The sequence below is a fragment of the Narcine bancroftii genome, chromosome 4, assembly GCF_036971445.1.
Source record: "Narcine bancroftii isolate sNarBan1 chromosome 4, sNarBan1.hap1, whole genome shotgun sequence".
NCBI classification, from domain to species: domain Eukaryota; kingdom Metazoa; phylum Chordata; class Chondrichthyes; order Torpediniformes; family Narcinidae; genus Narcine; species Narcine bancroftii.
In genome coordinates this window covers 316,815,484-316,834,733 of record NC_091472.1, presented here as the reverse complement: position 1 = coordinate 316,834,733, position 19,250 = coordinate 316,815,484, and the positions used below count along the sequence as shown (strand labels likewise).

The 19,250-nt window shown below is 48.4% G+C and overlaps 1 protein-coding gene across 6 annotated transcripts; it reads right to left on the bottom strand.

The window, feature by feature from the left end:
- Window positions 1-330: 330 nt before the first annotated feature.
- On the bottom strand, window positions 331-18,827 carry LOC138762301 (C-X-C chemokine receptor type 1-like). Of its 6 annotated transcripts, none has more exons than XM_069936038.1 (4): window positions 18,698-18,827; window positions 8,489-8,692; window positions 7,157-7,285; window positions 331-3,795 (listed from the first exon to the last, which is right to left on the bottom strand). In XM_069936038.1, exons 2-4 carry the CDS (start codon window positions 8,524-8,526, stop codon window positions 2,727-2,729), a joined length of 1,236 nt encoding a protein of 411 aa, XP_069792139.1. In that variant the 5' UTR covers window positions 8,527-8,692; window positions 18,698-18,827; the 3' UTR covers window positions 331-2,726. The 6 variants fall into 6 exon arrangements, with proteins under 6 accessions (XP_069792139.1, XP_069792140.1, XP_069792141.1 ...); XM_069936039.1 differs by having other exon boundaries at window positions 7,157-7,282; XM_069936040.1 differs by lacking the exon at window positions 8,489-8,692 and adding an exon at window positions 6,316-6,451.
- Window positions 18,828-19,250: the final 423 nt, after the last annotated feature.

Sequence of the window (19,250 nt, the reverse complement as noted above, 5' to 3'; positions counted from 1 at the left end):
TAATAAATCCCAAGGTGAAAATGGATTTACATCAGAATTTTATAAAGAATTTAAAGATGTGGTGATTCCTGTATTTATGAAAGTTTTAATACAACTGGAAGAAACTAGAAATTTACCTGATTCTTTTAAGACAGCAATTATGATGGTAATTCCAAAAAAAGGTAAAGATCCACTAATGCTGTCGCCTTATAGACCGATATCGTTATTAAATTTGGATTACAAGATAGTAGCTAAATTACTGGCAAATAAGCTAGAAATTTTTTTGACCAAAACTAATTAACAAGGACAAACAGGATTTATTAAAAAAATAAAATAGGCAGATAGTGTAACTAGGTTGATTAGTTTAATTCATCTATCCCAAAAGCAAGAAAATGTAAGTGTAGCAGTGGCTTCAGATGCAGAAAAGGCATTTGATGGAGTAGAATGGGACTCTCTCTTTAAGACACTTGCTAAATTTGGATTAGGACAAACATTTATAAATTGGATGAGAACAATGAAAGCAAAAAAGTCCCTCTTTCTTTTGCACGTCGAAAATACTTATTGGAATAATTAGGATCAAGTCCATTTAACTTCTGTGGAGTATAATACAATTGATGAAGAAAATTATATTGAACCATTTGATATCTAACATTTATTGTATTTGTAACACTTTCATAATTTTGACCAAATCTCCTGTATATTTAAATCTTTCTCCCATCGGATTTTTAGTTTATATAAATCTTTTTTCATTAGTCTCTTGTAATTTTATATACATATTAGTAATAAATTTCTTAACAACAAATGTATCTGTTATTATATCTTCAGATTGACTTTGTTTAGGGAGTCTTCAATCTGCTGACTTGTGATTTTTGGTGCATTTCCAGATTTGAAGATCCCTTCCCTGACCTGAAATGCATCCTCATAGTTTATTGGAAGGAACTCGGTTGATCTCATTACTTGAGTTTTTTCTGTAGGATATTTTTGGATAAATTATCCACAGTTCTGTTCATACTTTGTACATTGTACTTCAAGCAGCGACAATGGAAAAGTTCACTGACAAAATGTCTGTGTTTCATTATTTATTTTGTTTATGGTGGTATCAGTGTGGCTCACAGACACACCATCTGGCCCATGCATGGTTAAAGGTTGCCCACCCCAAGTCTATGTACTGGTCAGTGACTGGTCCTCCACAGCCTCCTTGGGCAGAAAGTTATAGAGACTCACCTTCTTCTGGGTCAAGAGATTTCTTCCCTAGATGTGAATTAGATTGCTTTGATAAGAGAGATGCTCCACTTGCGCCCACACCTCCTCCCTCACCACCACTCTGGGACCCAAACTGTCCTTTACAAGTGAAGCAACACTTCACGTGTGAATCTGCGGGGGTCGTCTACTGCATCCGGTGCTTCCATTGTGGTCTCCTCTACATCGGAGAGACTGGATACAGACCGGGAGATCACTTTGTTGGGCACCTCAGCTCTGTCCACTGTAATAATGTGGATCTCCCAGTGGCCACCCATTTCAATTCCCCATCCTGTTCCCTTGCCAACATATCTGTCCGTGGTCTCATGCACAGCCAGACTGAGACCACCTGCAAATTGGAGGAATCACACCTCATCTTCCAACTGGGCACCCTCCAACCGGATGGCATTAATAACTGCTCTGGCTTTCGTTAAAATCACACACACCCCTCTCACCTCTTCTCCCACTGCCTTCCTCCAGCTCTCTCTCTCTCCTTTCCCTGTCACCTTTCACACAGACAAGATCAATCAATTCTTTATCATATCCAATTAATGCCATTTGTTGGCCTGGGTTCCTCCCCCAACTGGTGCTATCTGAATTCTGAGATTTCCTGCTTCTGGCTCATTCTGCCCATCCCTTGAAGGCCTGAAAGGTCAGTGATAGATCTTTGTCTCCTACGGATGCTGCGAGACCGGCCAAGCTCCTCCAGCATTTCAGAATGTTTTTACTACAATCACAGTGTCTGCAGACTTTCATGGTCAGGGAGAAAACCTCAACATGGGCACAAATTAAACAGTGCAGGGGGTTGGTGTGGAGATAGCACAAATCGCGAGGGTGTGCTGGGAGTACCTTGCAAGAAGCCTGTCTTGGACATTACCTGCTGGGCGTGTGTTATTGGCAAAAAGTCCTGACCTGGTCACAATGTCGCTGACTGTAGCACGTCTTTTATTTGATAAAAAGGAGATCCAAAGTGAAAGCAAAGCTGATTCACACAACAGTTCCAAACAGCAGTAACATTTGTTCACAGATGAAAACGTAAAACGCTGAAATAACTCAGAGTCTGTGAAGATAGAAAAACCATGTTAATGGTTCATAGCCATGTGCCATTTTCTGGGTTTTTTTTAAATTTAGACACACAGCACGGTAACAGGACCTTCCAGTCCACGAGCCCCAGCTGCCCAATTACACCTACAACCCTGTATGTTTTGAAGGGTGGGAGGGAACTGGATTCCCTGGAGGAGACACAGGGAGAACATACAAACTCTTCACAGACCGTGTGGGATTCGAACCTGAGTTCCTGATACTAAAATGTTTCATATTTGCAGCATCTGCAGTTATTGTTGTTGGGCATTTGTTGAAAGTATGTTTCTCCATCTCGACTTGTGATCAAAAAGCAATTAGAAATGGCAATTCCCCAGGCTGAAAAGGGACAGATTTTGACTGTTCTTTGTTAAATGACAGTCTTGAACGAATTTATTGAAAGTTTGAACAGTCTCTCCACAACGTGACTAACAGGACTTTGATATCATTCCAGTGACTGCGTAGGATGCAGATTTTCTATCCTGGGATTCTTCACTTTCGTTCATGAGGCCTTTATCGGTCAGGAGTTTGACCAGGTTCCTCCTGAACTTCACCCCGATGAACGCGTACAAGATGGGATTAATGCAGCTGTGCAGGAATCCCAAGCACTGAGTCGCAGACAGAGCCCTGTCGAGGTGATGGCGCCTATCACAAGAGTCGGTGATGAGCTTGCTCCTCAACAGGGTGTCGATGAACACGGTGATGTTGTAGGGCAGCCAACAGATGAGGAAAGCGAGGACCACGGCAATGATGACCTTCATGGCTTTCTCTTTCTGGAACCCCTTCGTCTGACACAGTTTGAAGATGGTGACGCTGTAACAGAAGACCATGACTCCCAGTGGGATGAGGAACCCTACAATATGTCGACAGAACCTGGTGATTATTCTCCACGTTGCAGCCGATTCAGCATCGAGGGTCTCGTAACACAGGGTTCTGCCGGAGTACGTGAACTCGCCCCTGTAGAGAATGGGCAAAGACAGGAGAAGGGCCAACACCCACACGGCAGCGCACACCAGTCTGATGAAGAACAGCCTCTTCTGCTTGTGGGACTGGGCAGAGTGGACAATGGCCAGGTAGCGGTTGACACTGATGCAGGCCAGCAGCAGGATCCCACTGTAAATGTTCACCTCCTGCATCACACTGATGACCTTACACATGACATCCCCAAACACCCACCCAGACACTGCGTCCACGGCCCAGAAGGGCAGGGTGACGGCAAAGAGCAGGTCGGCAGTGGCGAGGTTGAGCAGGTAGACATCCGTGGATGATACGGTGCGGCGGTTGTGGAGTATGACGACCATGACCAGCAGGTTCCCCGTCACAGCCAGGAGACAAACCAAGCTGTTGATGACAGCCAAGACCGTGCCAATGGAATAACTGTTAATCAGTTGTTTGCAAGGTGACGCAGATGAATCGTCATTATAAGTGTCGGTATAATTTTCAAAAATATAATCAATATTCAAGTCATCTAAATGTATTGTATTGGAAGTCATTTTTCTGAAAAATAAAATCACAAAGTGATGCAAAGTGTTAAACAAGAAAGCCGCCCGATGCTGTGGTTGAGCACAACACACAAATGTGCTGGAGAAACTCAGCAGATCACACAGCATCTGTAGGGAGTGAAGGGGAACCTCCCCTCCTCCATCTCTCTCTCTCTCTCTCTCTCTCTCTCTCTCTCTCTCTCTCTCTCTCTCTCTCTCTCTCTCTCTTCCCTCCATCTCCTTTTCTCCAGTTCCCTTTCCCTTTCCGTTCAGAGCTGCCACCTTCCCCATCACCCCTCAGCTGTTTTTTTTTCTACTCTCCCATCCGTAGCCACCTGTAGCCTCTTATCTGTACTCCCCCATCTGTCCCTCCCTTTCCTCTCCCTATCCCAGGCTGGGGGATGGTGGGGGGGAGGTCACAGGGCAGTTTGTGGGCCCAGGCTTGGGCCGGGGGTTGCAGGGTAGTGAGTGGGCCCAGGCTGGGGGTCACGGAGCAGATATTTTTTTATTGCAGTTTTAACGTGTAGGCTGTGAGCTCGGGGAGGGGAATAAGGCCGACTGTGCAGGCGTGAATGATGTCAGCAGGGTTCAGGCACCAGGTTTAAAAACATAACCTCCTTTCCATGTACTGCGAGGAGGCAGAGAGAGATTAGTTGATTAGGGGTGTGTTCAATCAAGACAATTCATTAGGGCTGGAAACCAAATGGGTTCAAAGGTGGAGAGTAATTAGTGGAGGGAGAGCTATTGGCAGGGCCCAGTGACAAGGTGGGGTGTTGAGGTGCCTTTGTCGAGCAGTGACTGGGGAAAAGCTTTCTCCTCGTAAGATAAGGGGATAAGTTCCTGTCATTAATTGTGATTATTGTAAGAATTAAGTTATGGAGCCAGCAGTTTGGGCCGTCCAGTGTTCTGATTGCAGGACGTGGGATGTCAGGGGGCAGTACAAGTGCCCCTGATGGTTACACCTGTAAGAGGTGCATCACAGCTGCAGCTCCTGGAAGATCAAGTTAGGGAGCTGGATGATCTCAGGGTCATTCGGGAAGCAGAGGTTGTGATAGAGGGGAGCTTCAGGGAGGTGGTCACCCCTAAGGGTAGGGAGGAAGGGTGACTGTCAAGAGAGGCAGAAGCAGAGAGAGGAGGGAAGGCCGTGGCCATTCCCATTAACAATGTTTTGGATACTGTTGGAGGGACTGATGTACCAGGGATACATTGTCATCTGGGACTGGACCCTCAGCTCAGAAGGGAAGGAGGGAAGAGAGGATTGCAGTCATGCCAGGCAATTTGATAGACAGACCCGAGGTTCTGTGGGAGTGATTTATTATCCCGGATGGTTTGTGGCCTTCCTGGTGCCAGGGTCCGTGTTATCTCTGATCACGTGCTCCTGATTCTCAGAAGGGAGGGCGAGCAACCACATGTCATGGTCCATGTCAGGCTAATGACATGGGCAGGAAGGGTGAGGGGGTCCTGATAGGAGAGGTCAAGGAGTTCGGAGTAAAGTTGAGGGAGAGGATGTCCAGGGTTGCAGTCTCAGGATTGCTGCCCGTGCCAGTGAGGTGAGAAACACACAGATAATTCAGTTTAACATGTGGCAAAAGAGATGGCGCAGGAGGGAGAGAGGGAGGGCCTCGGGTTTCTGGATAACTGAGGCTCCCTTCCAGGGAAGGTGGAACCTGTTCTGACAGGATGGTCTGCACCTGAACTGGAGGGGACTAACATCCTTGCAGGTAGTTTTGCTTAATTTGCACTTTGGAAGAGCAAATCAGGGTAGGACGTACACGATAAATGGTCGGCTATTGAGGAGTTTAGCAGAGCAGAGAGATCTGGGAATAGAGATACATTGTTCCCTGAAGGTGGTGTCACATGTTGACAGGGTTGTAAAGAGAGATTTTGGCATCTTAGCCTTTATAAATCGAAGTGTTGAGTACAGGAGTTGGGATGTTATGTTGAAGTTATTCAAGTCATTGGAGAGGCCACATTTAGAATATTGTGCGCACTTCTGGTCGCCCAGCAGCAGGAAAGATATCAATGAGATTGAAAGAGCAGAGAAAATTTACTAGGATGTTGCTGTGTTTTGGCTGAAAGGGGAGAAGTATTAGAGGATCATTAGGGGAAAGTTTTTCACTCAGAGAGTGGTGGGAGTGTGGAATGAGCTGTCATCTGATGTCGTGAATGTAGTTTTAAAAATAAATTGGATACATCCATGGATAGGAGAGGTCTGGAGGGTTATGGAATGAGAGAAGGTCAGTTGGACTAGCTGGTTTTATTGGTCAGCACAGACCAGAAGGGTTCAATGACCTGTTTTTTCTGTGCTGAAACATTCTTTAGCTATATGGGTCTAACTTGACAAAGGGCCCAGGCTGAAACGTTGATTCCCCTTCTGATGGAGGCTGTGCGACCCGCCGAGTTTCTCCAGCATGTCTGTCTATTGATTGGGAATGAAACAAGAGCAGGGGTGGGGGGGGAATGAAATAGAAAATGTTGCCAATAGTCACCCAAAACCATCATTACCCAAGTCACTCTCCTCATGAAGCTGTCTGACCTGTTTGCCAACTTGCTGCACTTGACCTGATTTCCTTTCATGAATTGTGGGCTCTTACACTTCCCACACACAGCGGATGGAAAAGGTGTTGAATCTCAGGACGTCTCTGCCTTGGAGGGTTGTGGAGGCTGGACCTCTGCAGGGATATGGACAGGAGGTGTACCAACGGCAACAGACTTCTCATCAAAAAATCTGTCCTCAAACATCATTCTCTCTCCCATCGCCAAACCAATTTTGGATCCTGACCAAACAAAACAGATTGGCCATGTGAACTTGATGGGTCGACCATTAACACCACTGACCGACTGCAGGGGGCAACCTCTGTACCTGCAGGAGTGTAAGGGGACAGGACAACACCTGGCCGGTTGTCAATCATTCGGCCTGAAGGGATCAAGCCCCACCCAGTCGGGTGTCAATCACCCTCCGGGATATAAGCTTGCGTTGTACAGTTGTTATTTCTGTGTGTGTCTGATTGTGGGCACAACAATTTAATCCAAAAAATTTTCCCTTGGCAGCTATGGAAAAACTCCTGTGCGCAGGGAGCCTCGAGATCGACCCACGCCACCCGGAAGCACAGGCACGCTTCGAGATCTGGCAGCACGTGGCCGAGGCAATCATCGAGGTACACGATGATGACATCCTGGACTCTGATTGGAAGAGGTTGGTCCTACTCCTGTCAAAGCTGGGTCCCCGCGCCTTCCAGGTAACCAAAGGCTGCTCCACATATAAGAGCACAATGGACACTCTCGAGAACTTGTACAAGCCCCCCATGACCATGGTCTGTGCAAGGTACCTCCTCAACACCCGAGCCCAGCAACCCCGGGAGAAGGCTGAGTCTTACCTGGGACACTTGTGAGAGTTGGCCCGACTGTGTCTGGCTGAACCCGGGGTAGATGTAGAGGAGGTCAAGAGGCTGATCCGGGATACCTTCGTCCAAGGGCTACGCTCAAGGGCTGTCTGGCAGAGGCTGCTGGAAGACAACATCTATGCCCTAACCAAGACTGTGGAAGTGGTCCAAACCCTGGAAGCAGCAGACCTGCACGTCGAAGCCTTTGATTTTAGGTTCCCCCAGGCTCCTTCATGGCCCTCTCACACTGCAGCTGCAGCCCCAGGCTGAGCTGGGGAGGAGAATGTCGCTGCAGCAGGCGCCCGGCACCTCTGTAATTACCGTGGGTCCCGGTGTGGGTCAGATCGACAATCACACCAAAACTGCTAGGAACCAGTAATGTTCCTGATGCGGCAAGAAAGGCCACTTCACAAAAGTGTGCCTCTCTAAACCTGCCGGCAGTTCAGCGGCTCTCTATGACCTCCCCACCTCCCCCGCAGACCCCCCCACGTGCGCCATTGTCCCCGTGACGACTTCCCCCTTCCCCAACTTCAACTGCACATCTGCCCTTGCCAGCGACTGTCACAGCATATGCCCCGAGCATCTGCACCAGTCCCTGCCGGCGCCGCTCACTGAAAACTACAGCAACATTACTTCCGGCTCACGGCGGGAAGTCACTTCTAGCTTACATGACGTCACTTCCCCCGGCGCAGTGGACACGGCTGGGGAAGGAGGCCAGTCAAGCAGCAGCCCCCCACGTGCCGCCGCCATCTTGAGCCAGGCAACACCCGACACAGAGGACCTCTGATGACATTGAGAATGACATGGGCAACACGGGTGATGACCAGGCTACCCTACCAATGCTCCCCACACCTTCGGAGGCCATCAGCTACCGGATGCTGCACCTCACGACCGATGTCAACGTGGTCAACACAGGTGATGACCAGACCACCCTATCAATGCTCCCCATCCCTCCGGATAGCGACGACTCCAAGTCGGTTCTGGCCGTCACCACACTGACCAGGGACATCCCCCCACAATCTCAGGCACTCGATGATGGATGTGCGAGTCAACGGGCAGGTAACAATGTGCCTGTTGGACAGTGGCAGCACTGAGAGCTTCATTCACCCAAGCGTGGCCCACTCCCTAAGGTTAAAGGTCCACCCCACCAGCTGCTCGATCGCCCTCACTGCCAAATATAAGACTGTTGGATTCAGGCTCCTGGTCATGCCCAAACTCTGCGCACCACTTCTCCTGGGCCTGGATTTCCAGTGCCATTTGCAGAGTGTCACCCTTGCCTTCAGGGGGCCCCAACCTCCATTCAGATTGCACAGCATGCCAACCTACCAGCCCCAGCCAACCTGCAGCCTCTCCACACTGCGCATCACCCCACCGACAATCTTTCCACATCTTGCGTTAGGCTGCAAGCCGATCACCGCCAGAAGTAGACGCTATTGCGCTGCAGACAGGGACTTCATCAAGGTCGAGGTGCAGCAACTCCTGGCGGAAGGCATTATAGAGCCCAGTAACAGCCCTTGGAGATCCCAAGTCCTGGTGGTCAAAGGCGGAAGTAAACGAGGATGGTCGTGGATTACAGCCAGACCATTGATCGGTACACCCAGCTGGATGCATACCCCCTGCCGAGAATCGCCGACATGGTCAATGAGATAGCCCGCTACCAGGTTTTCTCCACAATTGACCTCAAGTCGACATATCACCAAATCCCTGAAAGACAAGCCCTACACCGCCTTTGAGGCAGACGGGCACCTGTACCAGTTCCGCCGGGTTCCTTTTGGGGTCACGAACGGGGTCTCCATCTTCCAGCAGGACATGGATTGCATGGTAGACTGGCACAAGCTGAAGGCGATGTTCCCATATCTGGATAACGTCACTATCAGCGGCCATAACCAGCAGGACCACGATGCTAACCTGGAAATATTCCTCCAGACGGCCGTGGAGCTGAACCTCACTTACAACAAGGAGAAGTGTGTGTTCAGCACCACCCGCCTCGCCATCCTGGGATACATCGTGCCCCATGGAGTCGTCGGCCCAAATCCGGAAAGGATGCGCCCATTAATCGAGTTAACCCTCCCCCCCCCACACTAAAGGCCCTCTGCAGGTGCCTGGCCCTGTTCTCTTATTACTTGCAGTGAATCCCTCGCTTCTCGGATAAGGTCCACTCACTGGCCCAAGCCACAACTTTTCCCCGCCCACCTGAGGTGCAGGCAGCCTTCACCCTCATCAAGCAAGACATCGCAGACGCCACGATGCAGGCTGTGGATATATATAACCATATATATAAAACGATATATAACCACTTACAGCACAGAACAGGCCAGTTCGGCCCTACTAGTCCATGCCGTAGCAAATCCCCACCCTCCTAGTCCCACTGACCAGCACCCGGTCCATACCCCTCCAGTCCTCTCCTATCCATGTAACTATCCAGTCTTTCCTTAAATGTAACCAATGATCCCGCCTCGACCACGTCTGTCGGAAGCTCATTCCACATCCCCACCACCCTCTGCGTAAAGAAATTTCCCCTCATGTTCCCCTTATAATTTTCCCCTTCAATCTTAAACCATGTCCTCTAGTTTGAATCTCCCCCTTTCTTAATTGAAAAAGCCTATCCACATTTACTCTGTCTGTCCCTTTTAAAATCTTAAACACCTCTATCAAGTCCCCCCTCAATCTTCTACGCTCCAGAGAAAAAAGCCCCAGTCTGCACAACCTTTCCCTGGAACTCAGACCTTGAAATCCTGTCAACATTCTCGTGAACCTTCTCTGCACTCTCTCTATTTTGTTTATATCTTTCCTATAATTTGGTGACCAAAACTGTACACAGTACTCCAAATTTGGCCTCACCAATGCCTTGTACAATTTCATCATAACCTCCCTACTCTTGAATTCAATACTCCGATTTATGAAGGCCAACATTCCAAATGCCTTCTTCACCACACCATCTACCTGAGTATCAGCCTTGAGGGTACTATTTACCATCACTCCTAAATCCCTTTGTTGCTCTGCACTCCTCAATAGCCTACCATTTAATGTATATGACCTATTTAGATTTGCCTTTCCAAAATGTAACACCTCACACTTATCTGTATTAAATTCCATCAGCCATTTCTCAGCCCACACCTCCAGCCTTCCTAAATCACCTTTTAATCTACGGTAATCTACCTCACTGTCCACAAGACCACCAATCTTTGTATCATCCGCAAACTTGCTTATCCAATTCTCCACCCCTACTTCCAGATCGTTAATATATGTAACAAATAATAGTGGACCCAGGACCGATCCCTGAGGAACTCCACTAATCACTGGCCTCCAATTGGACAAACAATTTTCACCACTACTCTCTGACACCTCCCATCCAACCATGGCTGAATCCATTGCACTACCTCCTTATTTATACCTAATGCCTCCACCTTTTTTCCTAACCTCCTGTGGGGAACTTTGTCAAAAGCTTTATTAAAGTCTAAATAGACAACATCCACAGCTTTCCCTTCATCAACCTTTTTTGTATCCCCCTCGAAAAACTCAATCAGGTTTGTCAAGCATGATCTACCCCTGACAAAACCATGCTGATTACTCCCTATCAATCCCTGTACCTCCAAATATTTGTAAATACCATCCCTCAGAACACTTTCCATCAATTTGCCCACCACAGACGTCAGACTCACGGGCCTATAATTCCCAGGTTTACATTTGGACCCTTTCTTAAACAGCAGAACACATGCGCCACTCTCCAATCCTTTGGCACTACCCCCATGGCCAGTGACATCCTAAATATCCTAAATATGAGGACTCCCCCTTCCAAGGTGGAGAGCGATGCCTCCGAGGTGGCCCTCGCTGCTACCCTCAGCCAAGGGGGGGTGCCCCGTCGCTTTCTTCTCCAGGACCCTCCACGGCTCCGAGCTAGGGCACTCCGCCATTGAAAAGAAGGAGGCCCAGGCGATTGTGGAAGCAGTCCGCCACTAGCGCCACTACCTAGTCAGCAGGAGATTCACCCGCCTCACAGACCAGCTCATATTTAACACTACCCACAAGAGCAAGATAAAGAATGACAAGATCCTGTGCTGGAGAGTCGAGCTGGCAACTTACAGCTACGACATCCAGTATCGCCCCAGGAAGTTTAACGTCTCCCAGATGCCCTCTCTCAGACCTGCGCATCTATGTATGATGACAGGCTGCAGGCATTGCACGAGTCACTCTGCCATCCGGGCGTCACCCGGTTATACCATTTCGTTAAGTCCCGAAATCTGCTGTACACCATCAAGAACTTCAGGGACATGACTGAGGCCTGTCGGGTCTGTGTGGAGTATAATCCCCGCTTCTTCTGCGTGGCTCATGTCCCCGGGACCAGTGCTTCTGCGTAAGCACGTACGGACACACAAGGCCGAAGCTCTGGTCGAGCAGGTCTTCTTCCTTCATGCAAACCATAACTACACGTACGTTATGTTCGGCAGTGGCAGGGAGGACACCGTCTCAATCACCAGCAGGTGCACTCACCACACCATGCCACCCTCCAACCCAGGATGACGCTGACCAGGCATACATCCCCATCCCCAGGCAGCTATGGGGCACGTAAGGGCCTTCTTGACCACTAGGGGCCCGCTTCAGCCTAAGGAGACGAACCCGCCCCCCCCCCACCCATCCAATACGACCCGCATACGTCAACCCCGGCCCCCCTGGCCACCCCTCCGTGCGGCACCACACCAGTCACACAGACCACTGCTGCCAGCCTCCCCACGACTTCCCCTCTGACCAGCGACCAGGAGCCAGTCCTACGACAGTCACGGAGACCCCAGCGGCCGCCGAATTGTCTCAACCTATAAATATTGTATGTACATAGTGGGTGCTATTACTTGTTACTGCCCCCCCCGGACAATTTTAAAGAAGGGGTTGATGTGGTGATACATCACTGGCCTACTGCAGGGGGCAACCTCTATACCTGCAGGAGTGTAGGGGAAAGGACAACACCTGGCCGGCTCTCAATCAGTCGGCCTGAAGGGATCAAGCCCCACCCGGTCGGGTGTTAATCACCCTCCAGGATATAAGTCTCTGTGCCGGCCTCCCGAGGCCTCACTCAGAGTTGCTGCAGCCATAGCCAGCCTGGCTCTGTGGAAGTCTTTGTGTATTAAAGCCTGTTGTACAGTCTTTATCTCTGTGTGTGTCTGATTCTGGGTAACAGGACACCACACAGTGGGCGAGATGGAATAGTCAGGTTGATGGGTCAAAGTCCTTCACAGTTGGCATAGCAGTTAACGCAGCGCTTTTACAGTGCCAACAATTGGGGCCGGGGTTCAAATCCCGTACTGTCTGTAAGGAGTTTGTTAGTTCTCCCGGTGTCTGTGTGGGTTTTCCCCGGGGGCTCCAGTTTCCTCCCATCACTTGAAACCTACTGAGGGTGTAAGTTGGCTGGCACGGTCTCATGGGCAAAAAGGGCCTGTAAATGTGCTGAATGTTTAAACTTAAATTTTAAAAAAGACCATCTTGAGGAAGGATTTTGACCCAAAACTGATAATTCCTTTCTCTCCATAGATGCTGCTCGACCTACTGAATTTCTCCAGCTGATGTTTTTGTTTGTGCCCCGGATTCCAGCATCACTTAGATTTCTAATTTTGGATCCAATTTGAACAACATGTCCTGGACCCTGTGGGCTCTTGGTCTGGTGGACCAATTCTCCTTGTGACCTTGTCATAAAACATTGCACCCGGAATAGTCTATTCAGCCCATTGAGTCTGCTCTACCATTTAATCACGAGCTGATCCATTTCTCCATTCAGCCCCACTGCCTGGCCTTCTCCCCATAACCTTTGATGCCCTGGTTAATCAAGAACCTATCAATCTCTGCCTTAAATACACCCAATGACCTGGCCTCCACAACCGTCCGTGGCAAAATATTCCACAGATTCCCCACCTTCTGGATGAAGAAATTCCTCTATATCTCTGTTCTAAGTGGACGCCCTGCAATCCTGAAGTTGTGCCCCCTTGTCTTAGACTCTCCCATCTACTCTGTCCACATCTTTCAACATTCAAAATATTTCAATGAGATCCCACCCGCTCTTTCCCTTAAATTTCAACGAGTACAGGCCAAGAGCTGTCAAATGGTCCTTGTATGATATGTTTTGGAGAGCGGGAAGAAATTGGAGCCCCCGAGGAGAAGTCAGGTCACTGATGCTGTAATAGTGTTGTACCTAACAGCCCATTCTAGGCTCCCACCACTCACTTGACACACACTTGTAAACCCCCCTCACCTTGAATGCAACCCCTCTAATGTGTGACTTCTTTCATTCTTCACGCGTCCCCATTTTCTATCTGGACTCCACAAGCCCACGTACTTGGACCAATTTATAGTTCGGCAAGGACTAGAAGGGTTGAATGGGCCTGTTTCTGTACTGTAATGTTCCATGGTTCTTTGGACATTTAATCGAGCGACTCCTGCAGGAGGGGTTAGGGCAGCTTGAACTATCAGGAAAGAGCCTGTGGAAATTGGATCCTCTGGAAAGCATTTCCTGCCTTTAATTAAGACATACAGCATGATAAAAGGCCCATCTGGGACTGCCCAATTTACACCAATTAACCTACCTACCTCATGAGAAGTATATGGTAGCCAGGAAGGAGCTTAAGAAAGGAGAGCTCGAAGGGGGCATGAGAAGGCCTTGGCAAGTAGAAATAAGGAGAACCCCAAGGCTTTCTATGTGTCCGTGAAGAACAGAAGGATGAGGAGAATGAAGGTGGGGAAACATGTGCCTGGAGGTGCAGGTGGAGGCGGAGGAGGTTGGGGAAGGTCCTAAATGAATACTTTGCGACAGTACTCACACGAGAAAAGGTCCATGATCAGGGTGAGATCAGAATTGAATAGGCCTGTGTGCTGGACAATGTGGAGATTAAGGAAGCGCAAGAGTTGGATCTTCTTAAAAACATCAAAGGCGATATATGCCAGGCTGCTGTGGGAAGAGAGGGAAGAGATAGCTGGAACAGGAGCTATGATATTTGAATTCTCCTTTGGCCACAGGGAAGGTGCCAGAGGATTGGATAATGGCAAATGTAGGCCCCTTGTTTAAAAAAAGGTGACAGGGAGAATCCTGGGAATTCTAGACCAGAGAGTCTTACGTCAGTGGTGTGTAAACTATTGGAGAGGATTCTTAAGGAAAGGATCTATGAGCATATGGAGAAGTCCAGTCTACTCAAAGACAGTCAGTGTGGCTTTGTGAAGGGAAGGTCGTGCCTCACGAGTCTAATTGAGTTTTTTGAGGAGGTAACAAAAGAAATTGATGAGGGTCAGGTGGTAGATGTGGTCTACATGGATTTTAGCAAGGCATTTGACAAGGTCCCCCATGAGAGACTCATTCAGAAAATTATGAATCAAGGGATCATTGAACCTTCGCTTGTGGATAAAAAATTGACTTGTAGGTAGTAAACAGAGTGTAGTAGTGGAAGGAAAGTATTCTGCCTGAAGGTCGGTGACTAGTGGAGGGGCTGTAGGGATCTGTTCTGGGACCCTTGCTTTTTTATAAATGATCTGGATGAAGAGGCGGAAGGATGGGTCAGTAAGTTTGCGGATGACATCAATGTTGTAGGAGTTGTGAATGGAGCTGAAGGTTGTCAAAGGTTACAAGAAGATATAGAGAGGACGCAGAGTTGGACAGAAAAGATGCAGATGGAGTTCAATCTAGATAAGTGTGAGGTGATGCATTTTGGAAGAACAAACCAGAAGGGTGAGAACAGGGTTAAGAGTGTGGATAAACAGAGGGACTTTGGGGTTCAAATCCATACATCCCTCAAGATCGCCACATGGTTGATAGGGTAGTTAAGAAGGTCTTTGGGATGCTGGGCTTCATTAATAGGGGGATTGAGTTCAGGAGTCGAGAGGTCATGTTACAACTCTACAAATCTCTGGTAAGACCACACTTGGAGTATTGTGTTCAGTTCTGGTCACCTCATTACTGGAAGCTCTGGAGAGGGTTCAGAGAAGATTTACCAGGATGTTGCCTAGATTAGGAAACTAGTCTCATGGGCCAAGGTTAGCAGAGCTGTAATTTTTCTCTTTGGAGCGTAGAAGGATGAGAGGAGACTTGATAGAGGTTGACAAGATTCTGAGAGGCAGAGATAGGGTGGACAACAACAGGGGTAAGTATTTTTATTAAATACAAAGTAGTGGGTACCTCAAATGCTTTGCCAGGGGTGGTGGTGGAGGCTGAAACATTAGGGACATTCAAGAGATTCTTAGACGGGCACATGGATGGAAGAAAAATAGAGTGTTACAGGGTAGGGAGGGTTTAGTACATTTTGTAAGGAATATATGGGTTGGCACAACATCGAGGGCTGAAGGGCCTGTACTGTGCTGTAGTGTTCTATGGTCATCATCATCTGAGTGTACATGTACAACCCAATGAAACAGTGTCTCTCCAGACCACAGACACAATACACAGCACCTAAAAATCACAAATAATCGAAATAAATATACGTAAATATTTTGGGATGATTTACTGTCAAGAAAAGGATTGGAGGTCAATCCACAGGATCGTACAAATACAGTGACAGAGAGGATGACTGGAGTCTCCCTTCCCCCCACCCCATTGATGTGATCTACCAGGATTGTTGTCTGAAGATGGCGTGCAAAATCTTTGAGGACCCCTTCCACCCCGCACACAGCATCTTTCAGCTGCTCCTGTCAGGGAAGAGATCCAGAAGGATTAGAGCCAGGACCACCAGGCTGAGGAACAGCTTCTTCCCATGGGCAGTGAGAACGCTGAATGACCCAAGGAACTGCTCACATTCACCCTCCGAGACTCTCGTATTTTTGACAAAATATTTATTTGTATGGATGAAATACTTGTCCTGCATGTGTATGTGTGTTATGTCTGGTTGTGTGTCTGTGTGCTTTGCATCAAGGACTGGAGAACACTGTTTCGTCGGGTTGTACTTGTACAATCAGATGACAATGAACTTCATTTACAGGAAACCATTCATCAATCTCACAGCCAGTGGGAAGAAACTAGTTCCCAGCCAGGGAATCCTGATTTTAATGATCCTGAATCTCCTTCCTGATGGTAATGTGTGTTAAAAACACCCTGACATGCCAGAGGAACTCAGCTGGTCTTTATAGCGTCCATAGGAGACAAAGATGTACAATCGACGTTTCGGGCCTGAGCCCTTCTTCCAGGAATAAGCAAAATAAGCCAGAAGCAGGAAACCTCAGAATTCAGACAGGGCTGGTTCGGGGAGGAATCCAGACCAACAAATGGTGTTAATTGGATATAATGAGAGACGAAGTAAGAATTGATCATGTCGATGTGAAAGGAGATGGGGAAAAGGGAGAGATACAGAGCTGGCGGTAAGAAGTGAGGGGATGGGGGTTTAACAAAAGCCAGATAAGTCAACATTAATGCCATCCAATTAGAGAGTGCCCAGTCAAAAGATGACCTGACATCTTCAACAAGCCCACCAACTCCCCATCAACCTCGACTACACCCTGTACCCTGCAAGGATTCCATTTAATTCCTCTGTCTCCATCACATCTGCTCCCAGGACAAGAAATTCCATGCCAGTTCATCAGATATGTCCTTCTTTAAACAATGTCACCACCACCATCAACTCAGACCTCACCCCCATGACCCCTACATCTGCCCTGGCCCCCTCTGCTCCCATGTGCAACAAGGGCAGGATTCCTCTTGTCCTCACCTAACACCCCACCGGCCTCCGCATCCAACGCATCCTCCTCCACCATTTCCACCACCTACTACGTGATCCCACCACTAGACATATACTTCCCTCTCCACCTTCCTCAGGGACTACTCCCTCTTATTCTCTCCTCCCTCCCCACCAATCATCCCCTTGGCACTTTCCCCTGTGACCACAGGAGATGCTCCACTTGTGCCCACACCTCCTCCCTCCCCACCATTTGCTTCATTGAGCACTTTCGATCTGTCTGTTGCAATAGCGTGGATCTCCCAGTGGCCACCCACTTCAATTCCCCATCCCATTCCCTTGCCGACATGTCTGTCCATGGTCTCATGTACGGCCAGACTGAGACCATCCGCAAATTGGAGGAACAACACCTCATCTTCCAACTGGGTCCCCTCCAACTGGATGGCATTAATATCAACTTCTCTGGCTTTCATTAAACCTCCTTCCCTCACCTCTTCCATGTCACCTCCCCCCGCAGCTTTGTCTCTCTCCCTTCCCCCCCTCCATCTCCTTTCACACAGACATGATCAATTCTCACCTCATCCCTCCTCGTCTCCAACTAACACCCTTTGTTGGCCTGGGTTCCTCCCCCAGCCAGGACTGCCTCCCTTCTGAGGTTTCCTGATTCTGGCTCATTCTCCTTGAGGAATGCCTCAGGCCCGAAACGTTGGCGATAGATCTTTGTCTCCTATGGACACTGAAAGACCAGCCGAGTTCCTCCAGCATTTTGGTGCTCAGGTTTCCTCCTACCATCCAAAACGTACAGGGGTGAAGGTTAATGTGGGTGTAATTGGGTGGCACAGGTTTCAGAATCAGCTTCTACCATTCTATGAATAAAATTTAAATGTCCTCTGTAGAGGGAGAACCTGATAATCCTGTCAACTGTTTGAATGATCCTCTGTATAGACTTCTGATCTGCAGTTACCGTCCCACAATATGATGGCCAACAGCAGATCAAAGAGGGCCATTCAGCCATTAGATCTCTGCTTCCTTCCAGCAATCAATCCAATTCATCTCACTCCCCCCTCCTTATTTTCCAATGGCTTCTACAGTCAAAGGGAAACATGGTATTTCAGCCAACCCAGCTGTTGTTTTGTTAAAATGCACAGCACAGTTAAAGCCCTTCTCCCACGTGCCACCCAAATACCCCAAATGACCTACAGCCCCCTTGCATTTTTGAATGGTGGGAGGAAACCAGAGCACCTGGAGGAAACCTGTGCAGACATGGGGAGAACATACAAACTCCTTACAGACAGAACCAGATTCAAGCCTAGGAAGCTGCCTCCAACCACTATGCCAACCGTTGACAGTCGATCACCCAGTCTCTCTCAACTTGTAACATCTTCCTTGCTGTTAACTCACGTGAAGGGTGTGGTGATATGACCACCGGCCAACTGCAGGAAGACCACCCAAGGGCTGACTCTACCCATCCGGCTGTCAATCAGCCAACCCAAATACAGACTTGAGCCAGCCCCTCCTGAGCCAGTCACACTGGGAGCTACCAAGTCATGAACAGTCTTTTGGGTTTGTGCATGCTGCTACATCAGCACACCACAAAGAGATGGTTGACAGCGAGAGAAGAAGCCCGTACAGTCATGGGGGCAGAGTAAACCCAGACAGAACCCAGTGTCAGGATTGAAGCTGGGACCCAGTAGTTGCGAGACAGTGGCTCTGTGCCACTAGGCAGCCAGTGGACAAGGGAAGGAGCATGCCCCAGATAAACCTTGCAGCAATGATCTCGTACAGGACAGAAACATTCAACCCATCATGAGAGGAGAGATCCTCAGCCTGCTTCAAATGGGAGGCAACTTCCCTCAGCTCCCTGACTACAGACAAGTCCAACGTAATCAAGACCACCTACCTTGAGATTTACTTTGTATTTAGTGTCCGTGAGTTTGTCTGGTAATTTGTCTGGTTATGTGCAACCCTGGAACTGGAGGATGCAACAGGTCCTCTGCAATGCCTGGTAGAAATTGAGATAGATCTCTACCAATGCGCTTGTCCTGTTGAAAAAAAGGAAGTGTTCTGTGTAAATGGGAATATGTTGAAATTGATGATATTACTTCAGGATAAAATGTAGAATATGTGAGCTCTGACACAAACATTTAGATCAAGATCTAAATATACACATAATGTACAGCATAGCCACAGGTATACAAGGAGATAATTTAAAATAAGTATTTTGGGATGATCTACTCAGTTTTAAATCTACATTCATACATGAGCCAGTGCTGCCAATTCCACCTACACCCCGGTACGTTTCAAACAGTGGGAGGAAACCTGAGCCCTCACAGACAGCACAGGATTCGAACCCCGGTCCCGAACATTGGCGCTGTAGCAGCGCTGCTCTAACCGTTATGCCAAACGTGCCAGTTACAGAACCCCATTCATCAATCTCTCAGCCTCTGGGAAGA

Bases quoted from the DNA above. Each gene is read 5' to 3' on its own strand.
- LOC138762301 (XM_069936038.1), bottom strand. From the start codon at position 8,526: ATGCGCAGTGTGGAGAGGCTGCAGGTTGGCTGGGGCTG. The intron at 7,286-8,488 runs GTAGGTTGGCAT...GTTGTCTTCCAG, and splicing joins CTGCAGGTTGGCTGGGGCTG to CAGCCTCTGCCAGACAGCCC. The intron at 3,796-7,156 runs GTAAGACTCAGC...TTTATTTTTCAG, and splicing joins AACTCTCACAAGTGTCCCAG to AAAAATGACTTCCAATACAA.